At 41.6% G+C, this 14,214-nt stretch overlaps 1 protein-coding gene across 16 annotated transcripts in view; it reads left to right on the forward strand.

The window, feature by feature from the left end:
- The window catches only part of PPP2R2B (protein phosphatase 2 regulatory subunit Bbeta), a 436,815-nt gene that overhangs the window by 294,620 nt on the left and 127,981 nt on the right, over positions 1-14,214 (forward strand). For 3 of the 16 annotated variants that reach the window (XM_070233102.1, XM_070233100.1, XM_023617489.2), the window contains one exon: positions 13,494-13,966. The exons of 12 other annotated variants lie outside the window; for them this stretch is intronic. In XM_070233102.1, the coding sequence (XP_070089203.1) occupies positions 13,960-13,966 (7 nt within the window). In that variant the 5' untranslated portion in view covers positions 13,494-13,959. The remainder of the gene's footprint in view (positions 1-13,493; positions 13,967-14,214) is intronic. One more of the 16 variants, XM_070233094.1, reaches the window with a different exon arrangement.

Raw genomic sequence — 14,214 nt, forward strand, 5'->3', positions numbered from 1 at the left:
GAAGCCTCATTCTCCTTTTCCTTTTGCAGACCAGAGAGTAAATGCCTGAGAGCTAAATTGATCTTCTCATCCCCCTGTTCTTTTTTCTCTCAAATACACCACTTAAAAGAGGTCAACTTTCTTCCCCCTGACTCTCACTGTCATCTGGGGGCTGTTTTATCCAGTGAGTGCCTCATGTGACATTTTTTTTCTTCCCAGCCCAAAAGCCGTTTCAAAGTCAGAGTTAATATTTCTTCACAGATGTTGTGTCATTCCAGGCCCCAGTGATAGATGTTACTTAGTTGAGGTGGATCTGATTGGGATCTCTCTCCAAAAAAGTGATAATGTGAGAGACCATAAAGCAGCTGTTAATTTCCCTTGTCAAAGTGAGGAGGATTATACACTGTGGTGGAAAGCAGTTTTCTGGGTCCCCAGCCTAATTGTCTTGATTAACACGCTGCACGGCCATCACAGGTGTAGCACATAATAGCTCTATAAGGTTTTCATAGCCAGGCCAATTAAAATCTGTCATGGAGCCAAGAACTAACAGTGTGTGCATCGTAATGCCAAAAGTCAAAACGAATTCTCTAAATAATAATTGCTTGCCTTTCTAGGACAATTTATGGTTTTAAAGCACAGTTACATTTCCTTTATCCTCATTTTCTCCTCGTGGGGAAGGCAAGCAGTTAGCTGGGGAAATGGAAGTTCAGAGAGATTCAGTGACTCAACCAAATTATAGGACCCCAATAATTGTGCCAAACTGCTCATGGTAAAGATAAGTCCTTAAAGAATTTCCCCCTGTCCATATGGCAGTAACTAACATTTACATATCACTTACCAGCTTACAGGATGCTACTATATTTATCTTCATATTAGGTCTCTCATAATAGCTCCGCGAATCAGATCTTTGTTAACCCATTTTATGCACAAAAATCCTCCAAACCTTGGAATATTAGTTGAAATCCTGCATCTCATTTTAGAATTGAGGGAGCTGTGGTTGTGGTGAGGTTATGTCACTTGTTCAAGGGCATATGGTTACCAAGTTAGAACTAGAATAAGACCTCAGGCCTGCTGACCGATCCGGGATTCTTTACCCATCATTCCACATGTGGGCTCTCTCATGCAGGGTGTATTTTAGAACTTGTGGGCCAATAGGACGCTGCAGCTGAGGCTGTGCTGCAAAGACACAGAGAGCTCCTGTTGCCACAGTGCCCAGCATTGAACAACTGAATGATTTATTTTCCCAGTGAATTGGGAATGGGCAGTTTATTTTCCAAACCAAATATAAACTTGACCCCTGGTCTCTTAACCACCTGATCTCTGTGGTGCTGACCATGTGTGTTTGATGAAGGTACGTTAGTGGGTTTACAGGCCACCCACCAGAGGCCCAGCAGTGCATGGAAAGGGTCTGCCTGGCTGTGAATGGCCATGAAAGCAGAGGATAAATGTCCTGGCAGGCAAGGCACGCTCAGAAGTCGAGAGACAGCCTACCTAAAGGAAAATGAGCCCTAAGCTCTTCTCAGTCAGAACCACAACCAATTTCTTGCAGTAAAATGTGTCATTCTTTGTTTCCCAGAGAGGAGGAATGAGGAGGAAGCCCTCTTTGGCTCTTCTGATGATTTTTTTAGGTTAAGGCTGAGCCCCTGAGTACAAATGACTGCCTGGCTCCTGTCCCAGGACTGATGGAGCACACAGGATGGTTCCCTGGCGACACATGTAAGGGTAGGAGTGGAATTTCACATTTCTCACTGCTGGAAGGGCAGGGTTTTCCACCCATTGTTCATTCTGAAAGCTCTCTTCAGTCCTAGTCTGTGTGTTCTCACTGGGGGAGGGAAGAGAATGAATTCTGTGTTCCCTGTGGTGCGTTGAAGCCTACAGGCCAGGTTCCTTTAATCTACAGAGCCAAAAATGATGATTTCCTCAAGAGCAAATGGCTTCCTTTGCCTCTTTGGCTGCAGTATATCTGTGTCTGCTCTGCCGTTCCATCCTGAAATCTGGGGTGCAGCTAAAGTAGCCAAGTTGACAACATCTCAACACAAATAACTTCTTTTATTCAAAAAAAAGAATCAAAATTGGAAGTGGGAAAAAATGTAGGAACAGCCTTATGTTCTGTACTATTTTGCTTTATATTTTTAAATATTATAAAAGAAAAGAAAGAGCAGGTATCTATATGTAAATTCATAAGTATTTATTGATAAACGAGGATGTATATCTGTATATACATAAAATTTTTGCATTTTTATAGAGACATTTCCAAGCATAGTATGAATAAATCTACACTTGGCTTAGGTTAATGCAGTTGAATTGATTTCTGCCTGCTAACCTGTGATTCCCTCTCAGTGGGGAAGAATCAATAAGATCAGTCGGGCCCACTTTTGCACATCATTGGTCCTGGTTTTAATCTTGGTAATCCTGGCTACAGACCACTCAATATGGAGGCAGACTGACTGGCAGCAGTATTTGCTCAGGGATTTTTGTGACCATATTTGGTGCGCATTTTAGCTTATGACTTGGTTTTTGGTTCCTTCTCCTTTGGGCTCCATAGTTTGGTGTCTGTTTTCTTCCTTGTACTGCAAAGGGCCTATTGGAAGGAAGTTGGGGAAAATCAACTTGACAAGGGGTAGAATTCAAATAAGTTTTAAACAGAATCAGAAAGTGAAATTAAAAAACAATTAAAGCACTATGGAGCCCTAGGGCCTGAGAGATTGGACTTGGATTAAACTTGGGGGAGGAGGCATTTTGTCCAGAAGTAAAAATGCCATCAGAGTCACTGGACTAAAATTAATACCAAGTCCCTGTCACTGGGCGTACAGGAGCTACCTCACCATCTCCTTCTCTTGAAATGGGCATCTCGTGTGTATCACAACTGGGGAGAGTCCGAAACATGATGCCTTCTAGTAGGCTTATACGATAGTTTTATAAATTTTCAGCAAAGTGACATAGGCAGGGAATGTGAATCCTACATCATTTCCCAGCTCCTTTCAGTCCAGCATGCATGGAAAACCCGATAGAATGTACTGTTGGTGGTGAAAGGGAAGAAAAAGAATTCTTCCCGTACCCATCCAGCCATTCATTTCTTACCGATTAATAATTCATGCCAATCTTCAGACCATAAGACTATTGTTAAAGAGGCTTGAAAGATAACATAAACAAAATGCTTAGCGTAAAACCTGGTTCGTGTATGACTGTATTAGTTTGCTAGGGTTGCTATAAGAAAATACCGTGACTTGAGTGGCTTAAACAACGGAAATGTATTGTCTCACAGTTCTGGAGGCTGGAAATGTATTGTCTCACAGTTCTGGAGGCTGGAAGTCTGAGATCAAGGTGTCAGCAGGGTTGGTTCCTTCTGAGGTCTGTGACGGAGAAACTGTTCCAGGCCTCTTTCTCAGCTTTGGTGGTTTGCTGGCGCTCTTTGGTGTTCTTTGGCTTGTGGATGCATCATCTTGATCTCTGACTTCATGTTCTCATGGCGTTCTCCCTGTACACACATCCCTGTGTCCCAATTTCTCCTTTTTATAAGGACACCAGTCATTAGTTTAGAGCCCGCCCTAATGACCTCATCTTAACTAATTTTATCTGCAGTTACCCTATTTCCAAATGAAGTCACATTCTGAGGTATTGGGGATCAGGACTTCAACATATGATGTTTAGAGGGACACAATTCAACCCATAACAATTACTATTATTTGTTATGTTTTCGTCATTATTTAATTCTTAGCTTTTCATGATTTCCTCTTCACTATGGATCCACCCTCTTTATACTACACATTAAAATTTGTAAAAAAGGGAATGAAGAACTTGGAATATTGTTGCATAGTGTGAATATCTTCAAGTAGCTGAAAAGTTGTAGTATGTGTCCAGAATGTCAGGACATTCATGGGCGAGGTAAAGGGAACCAGGACAATTGGCCAGCCCCATGGAGCAGGGCAGCATGGCTAGTCATTAGTTACACCCAAAGCCATCCAGGGTTTTGGCAATCTCTCCAGCTTTAAGATTCTGGTATCCTCCCACAGTGAGCAGGCAGGCAGCAGCCTGCCCAACCTCACCAGATGGTGTGGAGTCCCCCGTGCCACTGGCGTCATGCACATTTTAGATTTATTAAAACGCCCATAATAAAAGAAATACCCTTTGGAGCAATAAAGTCTCCAAATCCGGCAATTTCCTGCAGTATCACAGCAAAGTTCCCCCCAGCTGTTGGTGAGATGGTTAGCCAGTAATTCTTCAAAATGGTTTTCTTCTGACACGTACACAACATTTTCCTTTGTAAGAACGTGAAGGTTTGATTCCTCCAGAGCCCATTACATCGACAGATTGGCCCCTGAGATAATTACAAGAAGATAGTCTAATGGGCTCGATTAAGGAAATCCCATTACCTCCATGAAGAATCACCAGGGAGGTGCGAACCCAGACAAGTCTCCCTGCACAAAAAAATACAATTTCAGATTCTTGCCTACAAGGATAGAAACAACATTCAGTCCACCTGTTTATATTTGGAAAGTAGGCTGATATCGATCTGTCAAAACAGGATTGTTGAACTAGAATATTTTTACTCCACTCTGTTTCAAAAGAATTTGGGATGACATACAAGGGTGTATCAAATATGACATGATAGATTAAATTAAAAGTTAGGTGACCTAAAATCGAGGTCTCTCAGTACTGGAAGCCACCTTTCCAGCACTGGCAGGACTGGCAGCTCTAGAAAATGATAGATGACAACCCAACCCTTCCAGATCTGACATGATCCTCAGAGCCCTGGGGCTTGTTGACCGCCTCCTGAGAGAGGCAGCCCCTTGGGATTGCTTTTACCCCAGCTACTGATTCCATCCTGGACTCTAGATGGGTAGGAGACTGAAGAGTACTCCGTTGTCCAAGAGGAAGTACGATGTCTGCAGGGACAATGTGAGTGGTTTCACCCTCCATTCGCAGAAAGATGGGATCTGTATGGATATACAGCACTGTTGGCTCGTAATTTATACCTGCTGCCTTCCCCTTCCACCACCATTTCCAACTTCAGATTATAAATGTATTTTTTTTTAATGTTTATGAAAATGTTTTGGATGGTGAAGAAATCACTTTCACTAAATCACTAAACGAAAGTTAAGAGGGTGTATTAAGCTCATCTCTGTCCCACGTCCTCTTAATGTTGAAAGTGCTGATGCATATATGGCGAAGAAAGGCTGCCTGCTGGTTTTGACCCTCCCTCACTGAGTGTGCCTCACCCTTATTGACCAGATGTTTTCAGAACCCCTGTGGTGAGCATAAGAGTTACCTGAGGAGTTTTTTAAATTGCAGATTCCCAAGTCCCACTCCTAAAGAACCTGATTTAGTAGAACTGGGGTCAGGCCTAGGAATCTGCCTTATTAATGTGTTCCTTTGATGATTGTGAGCTTCATGGCCTGTGAAACATGATTTGGGAAGTCCTGTGTTTTCCTATGGTCTTCTTTCTCCTGGAAGGTTAATTTTTGCACTTCTGTCCTACCATTGTTTATTCAAAATGGATTTTTTTCCATGTGAAGTGCCTAAAAAGCAAAATGTGCTTATTATTTTTTTTTAAATCAGACAATATAAGTAAAAATCATCAATTTTCCACTATTGAGACAGAATTATCATAAATATTTTAATGGCTTTCCATCAAGAACTTTTTCCTGTTTGTGTGTGTGTGTGTGTGTGTGTGTGTGTGTGTGTGTGTGTAATCTCCATCGTTTAAAAATCTTATTTTAAGCTTGCAGACCCAAATTTGTGAACAAAAGGGAGGGAGGTGGCTTCCACGAGATGTTTCTCTTCCAGGGATAATAACCAATAACTGCTTTTTCCTTGGATTCTGTCTCTCTACGGGCTCTTCATTTACAAAGGCATCTTCCAGTGGTGGTTTCAAAGCTCCTTATGGCTCTACTGAGGACACTTTTCTTTAAGGACTAGGTAGCCAATAATTGCCAACTCAGGAGACATGAGGGAAATCGCTGCACCATCTCCAAGGTTCTTTTCCCTTTTCTTGCAGACATTGTCTTCCAGCCATGACACTGTTCTCTTTCACCACTTCTCTGTCTCCTTCACTTGGAAACTTAGGTCACACCCACATCTGCCCATTCATTTTGCTCCCTTTGGTGTGAACTGTCCTTTAGTGTTTCACCTCTGAGAGGTCTTCCCTAGATAGAGAGGGCTTCAAACTACATTGCCCAAGGGTCCCCATTTATTCAGTGCTTTGTAATCATTGTGAGGTCTTAGACCCCTTTGAGAATCTGGTAAAAGTGATAATCCCTCACTCCTGAAAAAATGCACATATTTACACTGCAATTTTTGCATGTAATTTCAAGCGATCCAAGGAATCTAAGTTAAGGACCCCTCCGGTAATACATTCTCAGCAGACTGAGTCTCCTCAAATCTACCAAGGATTCCCACAGATGTCAGTCACGAAAATTAGTATTGAGCATCAATTACCTGACAGATATTGTATTGGGGCACTGGAGATACACAGAGAAATAAGACAGGAGCCCTATCTTAAGGGTCTCAGTGTAGTGGTAGAAGTAGATATCAAAACAGTGACCACGGAATGTAAGAAGCACCATAATGAAACACAGCAAGGGCTATAATAAAATATTCTTAACACTTCTCAACACTTAACAATTCTCACTTCTCTCCTTACAAGCCTTGATGTCTCCTCCTCCTATCATCCGTGAAGACCTTCATCGTGAACCTCAAGCTTACTTCCAAGCATCATCTGGACATGCTTCCTTCTTTTGCCCAGCCCTGGCGCTTCATGATCCTGTCATTAAAGTCTCTGTTAGTCCCCAAATATGCCATGCTCTATGGGTCTTCTTATGAGCTGTCCCTTCTGCCTGGTATACTTTCCTCCCTGTCTTTTGCCCTTTGGTCAGGCTGACTTTCGTTTGTCCTTTAGCGTTAGACTTAAGATGCTTTCTTTAGGGAGCTTCTCCCGATTTCTCCAAGTTCAAGTCAGATGCTCCTCCCAAATGTTACCATAACACTCTTATCTTAGTTCCTATCACACAATATTATGTTATAATTACAAAATTAGTTACATAACACTTACCTTAGTTCCTATTACACAATATTAGGAATACCTCTTCCTATGTCTATGTCCCTCACCAACAGTGATATCCTCAAGGGAATGGACCATCATGTTCACAGTTCTAGTCATATTAGCTAGTGAATAATAGTTAATAAACACTGGAATCTAGATGGTATATAATTTGCTGCCAAATTATGTAGTACAGACTGTAAGATGACATTTATAGTCACTTCTAGCTCAATTTTTCTGTGAATCTAAGATTTTTAATACCACTTCACTGTATTAAACACTCTTGTAGCATGATTTCCAAACCAGGCTGAACGTGGGGGTCCTGTGTTGCTAATCTTTGCACCTCTAAGGTTGAGCACAGTTCCTGGTCTGAGTAGATTCCTAATACAAAGGAGAGGGAGACACCTGGATGAAGAGTTTCCCATCTATAAATTAACTGAGATGAAAGGTCTGTATACTTAACAAGCATAGGGGAATCACTGTGCATTGCATTAGGGGCTAGGAGAGACCTGCAAGAATTAAGGTGGCATCAATGAAAGAGTACAAGCTTCAAAATCAGCATAGCTGATTCAAATCCCAACCCTTCTGTGAGCTTGCTAAGTAACCTTCCATTCATTCCATAGCAATTTGGTGAGTCATGTTCTAGGCAAGGCAACATGCTGGGTGTTGAAGAGATAGCGTTAGATATCCCCTATGATCTTAGAGCTGCCACTCACTTTCCTCAGTTTCTTCACCTAATGTGGGGCCAACAATATTTTTGTGGAGAGCTACTGGGAGGATTAAACGTGATATGTACAAAAATGCTAAGTACAACCTTGGCATGTACTAGATACTCAGTAAATGCCCCTAGAAAGCACAGTCCCTATAATCTAGTCAGGAAAGGTCAGTGAAAATTCAAGAAGCAGCTAGAGCTCACTGTCCAACATGGTGGCCCCACTAACTGTGGAGATGTGCTGTAACACACCAGGTTTTGAAGACAGTATGAAAAAAAGACGTAAATAATTCACTAATAATTTTTTTGTTCATTACATGTTGAAATCATAATATTTTCAATAAATTGGGTTAATAAAATACATGATTAAATTAATTTTACCTGTTTCTTTTTTTTTGAATGTTGCTACTATAAAATTTAAAATTATATATTTGGCTAGCATTACTTCTTTTGGACCCTTCTGGGCTGGAGAATAAAAGTAAGTGCTTCTGAAAAGAACCAATAAGAGATGCCACCAGTGATCCAGAAACATGTCCCACAGAGTAATGACTGAGCAGGGATGAAAACACAAATCTACAGTCCTTATTTCATACTCTCACAGTAGTATTGATAGTAGGTACCAGGTAACACCAGAGCCAGAACATTCTAATTCACTTTAGTTCATATACCACTTGTGAAATGTACCTACATACATGCCTAAGAAAGGGGATGGGGCTAGAAGGTGGGAGGAAGCTGGCAGAGATGACTTCACTTCTCACAATGGCTGTTGTGATTTGCTTCCTCATCTGGAAGCAGTGTAATAGCATCTGGGCTTTAGACAGATGGGGTTTACGTGTCAGTATCATTTCTTCCTGCATGATCTCAGGCAAGTTACTTAATCTCTCTGAGCCTCAGTTTACTCATTTAAAAAGAGATGGTGACAACAGTAACTATTAATGTGCTCAGGCTACCATAACAAAATACCACAGACTGGATGGCTTAAACAACAGACATTTATTTTTCACAGTTCTGGAGGCCAGGAGTCCAAGTTCAAGGTGCTGGCTGATTCAGTCCCCCAGTGAGGGCTCTGCTCCTGGCTTGCAGATGGCCACCTTCTCACTGTGTCCTCACATGGCATAGAGAAAGCAAGCAAGCTAGCTCTCTGGTGTATCTTCTTATAAGGACACTAATCCCATCATGAGGGCCACACCCTCATGACCTCATCTAAGCTTCATATGTCCCAAAAGACCCCATCTCCAAATGCTATCACATTGCAGGTTAGAGCTTCAACATATGAATTTGACGAGGACACACTCATTCAGTCCATAAGATCATTAGGTTGTTGGGAGGATTGAAGGAGCTAATGCATGCAAAGAATGTGGCACAGGGTAACCACTCAGTTGTGAGTATTGTTGCCATCATGTCTGTTTTGTGTAATTATGTATCCTCAGCTCTAGAACAATGCCAGGCGCGTATTTGGTGTTCAGTAAATGTTTGTTAAATAAATGAAATAATTCCTCATCAAATCAAGCAATGACTGATTATTCTAGTTCCTGAAATTCCAGCGTGAGCAGGTGGCATCCTCCAGTTGTCCTCTGGGCCATGTCTCTGAATGTGGCTGTAGTCCTACCACGCTGCTGAGAATGGGCCATTCTGATGACTAAATTGTCTCTTGCTTTGACATTAGTGTCCCTCAGAGTTCACTCCACCTTCAGGCCATTCCTCGGTCACCCAGCAATGCCCATGGCTTTATGTTTCTCTAATCCTTTCCATTTTTCCATTATACCCAATCGTGGGACTCTTTTCTTTCCCCCATCTAGTTTAACAGTATAAAACCTGCTCTGATTTAGAATCTCCTTTGCAGCTAATTGAACCTTGCAGCATTCTATTAGCTCTCTGTATTTGCTCTAAGCCCAAGCTGAGGCATCTGGGATTATTATGTAATAACTTGGGCTCATTTCTGGCCAGTATATACCATTCTTTTTCATTCTGCAAATCCCCTTGGGGTTCTCTTTCTGTTTGCAAGGGGTGAGAGAAAGGGTTAGAAGGGCTGTGGCTGGGGGGGTTGGGGTGGGGAGAGTGTTTGCTATGAGTTATTATCCCACACTTATCAGTATTAAACTGGATTTGACAACTCATAGCCTAGGATTTAAATGATCTAAATCCTTCTTCATTTGGCAGCCTGGTTTTCCTCATTATTTATTGTGCTGCCCAATTTATTATCATCGGCACTCTCGGAGCCTTGGCCTGTGGTGCCTTCACAGTCAAGTGATTTATACAAATAATAAAAAGATAGCGTTTCCCAGCAATGAGCTCCAGAGCAATTCCCCCTTCCCTTTCCTGTCATCTGGCTCAGTTCATCTCCTACACATTAACTCTGGCCCTCTCACTTCTTCTCCTAGGAAATTCATCCTCAGCTTCCTTCCAGGCCCAAGAAGGAAATGACATTGGCAGGGAGAGGGGAGGCTGATGAGAGCAGGGATCTAGTTCCAATAATTGGTATCAGTTCTTTATATGGGAGGCACCATGAAAACCCTTTCCATATATCATAGGATTTCGGTTGTCACAGCAGCCCTTTGTGGTAGCCCATTGATTTTATCCCATTCGACAGCTGAGGAAACTGAGACATGTTACATCTCATTCTCACTAGGACAGGCAGAGTGGGAGAAAGAAGGATGGGGGCTGGGGTGGCGGGAGGTGGATATGGCCACAGTATTACCAGAGGAAATACTGGTACCAAAGTGTAATGTAGCAGTTAAGGACATGATCTTTGACATCAAACAAACCTGGAGATGAATTACAGCTCTTTCACCTATTGGCTGTGGGACTGTGAGCAAATAACCATTCTGTGCCTCAGTTGCCTCATCTGTAAAGTGGGAATTGTAAAGTACTCACATAGGTAATTGTGAGGATAGAATGAGATATCACATATAGGGCACTTAATACATTTCTCCATCTATAAAAAAGAGATAATAGTACCTAACCCATTTTACCTTTACAACAACCTTATGAAGTAATATTTATTACTTCCAGGCACTTAAAATGTGCCTGGAAATACTCATAAATATTAGCTCTTGTTGTTGTTACAGATACTACCACCACCACCACCACCACTGTTATTTCTCCTATTATTGTCATGATTCAAACTAAAATTCAATACAGAAGATTGGTACTGTCCGACCACTATGTTGCAAAGACCTTGCAGTAGTGCCCTCGCAAGCAGAAGTCACCCACCCATGATAGTAATTATGGCTTATACTTCTGTAAGAAAAAAGGCATGTGTGTGTTTTACTTTCCCTGCCCCAAATCTACCCATGCCCTTTTCAAAATGGATGCCAACTCTAGGCTTTCCTGAGGGAGGTTTGGTCTAAAGTTCTAGCACAAGCCTAGAAAGAACATCCTTCATTCAGGAACCCAGTATCCTGTCATCCTATCTCACTAGTCTCGAGCCTTGGTAAGCATACTTTTATGAGGCCGTATGTTTCTTGCTGAAAACCAAATGTTGATGGATAGCCTCTAGAGATCTTATTCATCTATTTAAAATATAGAGCAAGGGTAGCCCTGTTGGGAGCATCTACTGCATTGAAACTAGATAGAAGTCCCCCATCCTCCAATTTCATACCTTGCAAAAATATTTCTGTTGACATTGACCTCAAGTAACCTTTAGCAACCACATAAATGCCTTTTTTGTTGTTGTTGTTGTTTTACCTCCTAGCCCTGTACTTTGGAAATACCATAAACTTATCCCATATTCTCATATAACTTGCACTGAATGTGCTACTTGAATGTTCATAGTTGAATGCAAGAGTCTCTAGATTTCGAAACAGCACCCCCACTGATTTACGTTTGTAAAGGAAGTGATGCCAAGAGTTCACAGTGGCCTGGAAATCCAAATTGGCCCAGATTTTCTCCTGTATCCTATACCTAGAGCCAAGAGTAATGTTGAGTACTTCAAAATAATTTTTGCAGTGTGTATATGTCAATAATTTATAGGCAATGGATAGCATTGTTTTCAACACAACTCTTCTTTGCTGGGGCAGCAGTAGCAGAGATTGGGTTTTGGAATCAGTCTTCTTAGCTGGCTGTGTGGTCTTGAACAAGTTATTTACCTCTCTAAGCCTCAAGTTCCCCAGCTGTAAATGCGTGTAGAAGTAGAACCAGTCTCATAGTACTGCTTAAGGATTAAATGAATGATGGCATTTAGACTTTGTAGCCCTGGCCCTGACATAAAGTACTCAAAGAAATGTAAGCTATTAGTATCTCTTCTTTCATTGGTTTGCACATTCCTAAACTTCTTATATTCAGTAAATGTTATCGATGTATCTTTGTTGGTGATTATAGTATGACAGTGATAGTCTTCTTAAGGCTGTTCTTGTTCACGATTATAATCGTAAATTTTACCTTTATTGTTTTAAGAAACCTTTTATGTTCCCCCTTCAACTTCTGCAAGGTTGCCCTTTATTCCTAATTTCAAGGCCAGAGTCACTGGAAATTCCAAATCATGCCTCCTTTCTATTTCTGTCCGTCCTCCCTTTCCATCACCTGTCACATGGTTTTCACTTGCTCTGCAGAGGAATGGAGTGGCTGTTAGGAGCTGAAAGCCTGAGGCATCAGACAGAATATTATCATTTAGCAATGCTGTAGCATTCATATTAAGGAGGACTTTGCAAGCATTTTTATGAGTGTAGGTTTGTTAGAAATTCTTTTTTCTCTTGTTGTCAAGAAGATGTTCTTGAAATTCTGATTCTCACACTCAGCCGTGTGCTGAGTGACTTACCTCTGACCTTTCACCATAACCGAGAGGAAGAATAAGTGAATGATGATTTCAGCTGCCTCCTTCCCTCCCAGGGTAATGAATGAGTCAGCATCAGGGACTTTGCCAGGAGGCCTGAGTCATAAATATCCCTGCAATCCATCAAAAGTCACCACAAAAGGTTGTTTTTAAATAGTAAATGAGGAGAGAGTCCTTGAACCTTATCTTAATAATCAAGTCAGCAGGAGATATTTATGGTTCTAACTTTGGGGTCGAAAAGAAAAGCTTTAGCCAACAATAGAGATAAGAAAAATTAGTTTGAACGCATTGTGAGATGATGAATTTTTCATAGAAGAAAGACAAAAAAACTTCAGGGAACATGCTCACTCTGCCCCCAAAATCTTGTCAGTCATGTCACATTTTTCCCCTTATCTTTCTAACCTTTATTAAAGACTTATCAGATGCCAGGCCTGGTGCTAGCTCCTTTATTTGCATTATCTCCTTGCATCCTCACAACTAGCCTGTGAAAGAGGAAAGATTTTCTTCACTGTGTTACAGTAGAGGAAATTGGAAATGAGAGTGACCGACTCTTCCAAGATCTTGCAGCTAATAAGAGACAGGACTGTGCTTTGACCTCAGATCCATCTGACTTCAAAGCCCAAGCTCTTAATTACTCAGTCATACTCTATGGGAAGCCAGGGAAAGTGAAGAGGGAGAGAAGAATATACAGAAATGCAAGTGGGTTTTCTCTCTGCTACGTTAAGATGCTAATTGTTTGACAACACATATAGTATGGTATAGTTAAAGTTTCTGGCAAAATGTTTCTCATTTTCTGCCCAGTACTATAAACAGAGAGCCCCTACACAGATACCTTAAGACCCGAAAAAGTCCCAGCAGCAGACTATTCCTGAGGATGCACCAAACATCAGGGACCCAGCAGTACTGCAGATTTTATGGACGTTTTAAGTGCCAGTAATTGCAATAATTGTATGTATCTGAAAATGCCCCATTTTCCTCTTCATCCATTCTAGCTTACTTGGAGTGCAGTCTGCCATCAGGGATGCCTTCGTGATATGGATAATATTTTATTTATGAGAAGATTAGCAAAATACGATTGTTGGATTCGCTAATAAAGAGACGACTGGAAAAGGAGCCAGCTGGCATGCCACATGCACCTCCGGCAGGAAGACACATCTAATCTGTGTTTTTCTCTCCAAACTCACACCTTGTAGGCGCCTGGAGCTCTCCCCCTCCCACTTTCCCCTAAGTGCCTCAAAGACCTCATCAGTTTCTTCTGAAAATGGCAGAGAATGGCTTTGTCTACATTTCCTGCTCAGACTGCCCATGACTATCCAGGCTGCTCTTTCTAATGAGAAAAGTGTAATCTTGTGCAAATGTTGAAACATTACCTTGTGCAGATGGAAGGGGCAGGAGAGCAGAGTGTTAACCGACAGACTCCAGAGTCCAGCAGACCCACGGAGATCGGTGAACTCTGTGATGCTGGGTACGTAAAGAACAGGATCTCTGAGCCCCATTCTCTCCCTTAGAGAAAAGACACACACACTCACACACATACATGCTTACTTCAGGCTTTCACTGCTTAATAAGTAATAATTCTTATTACTAAATATGGAAGAGGAGTCTCATTTAAAAATATTCCATTTATAGGTCTCATACAGTGGGATGGATAATGCTGGAGATTAAGCCTTTTTTCCCCTCCCTAATTCTGAGCCCTAATAGGTAACACTCACT

This window comes from Equus caballus, chromosome 14 (genome assembly GCF_041296265.1).
Source record: "Equus caballus isolate H_3958 breed thoroughbred chromosome 14, TB-T2T, whole genome shotgun sequence".
Taxonomy (NCBI): Eukaryota; Metazoa; Chordata; class Mammalia; order Perissodactyla; family Equidae; genus Equus; species Equus caballus.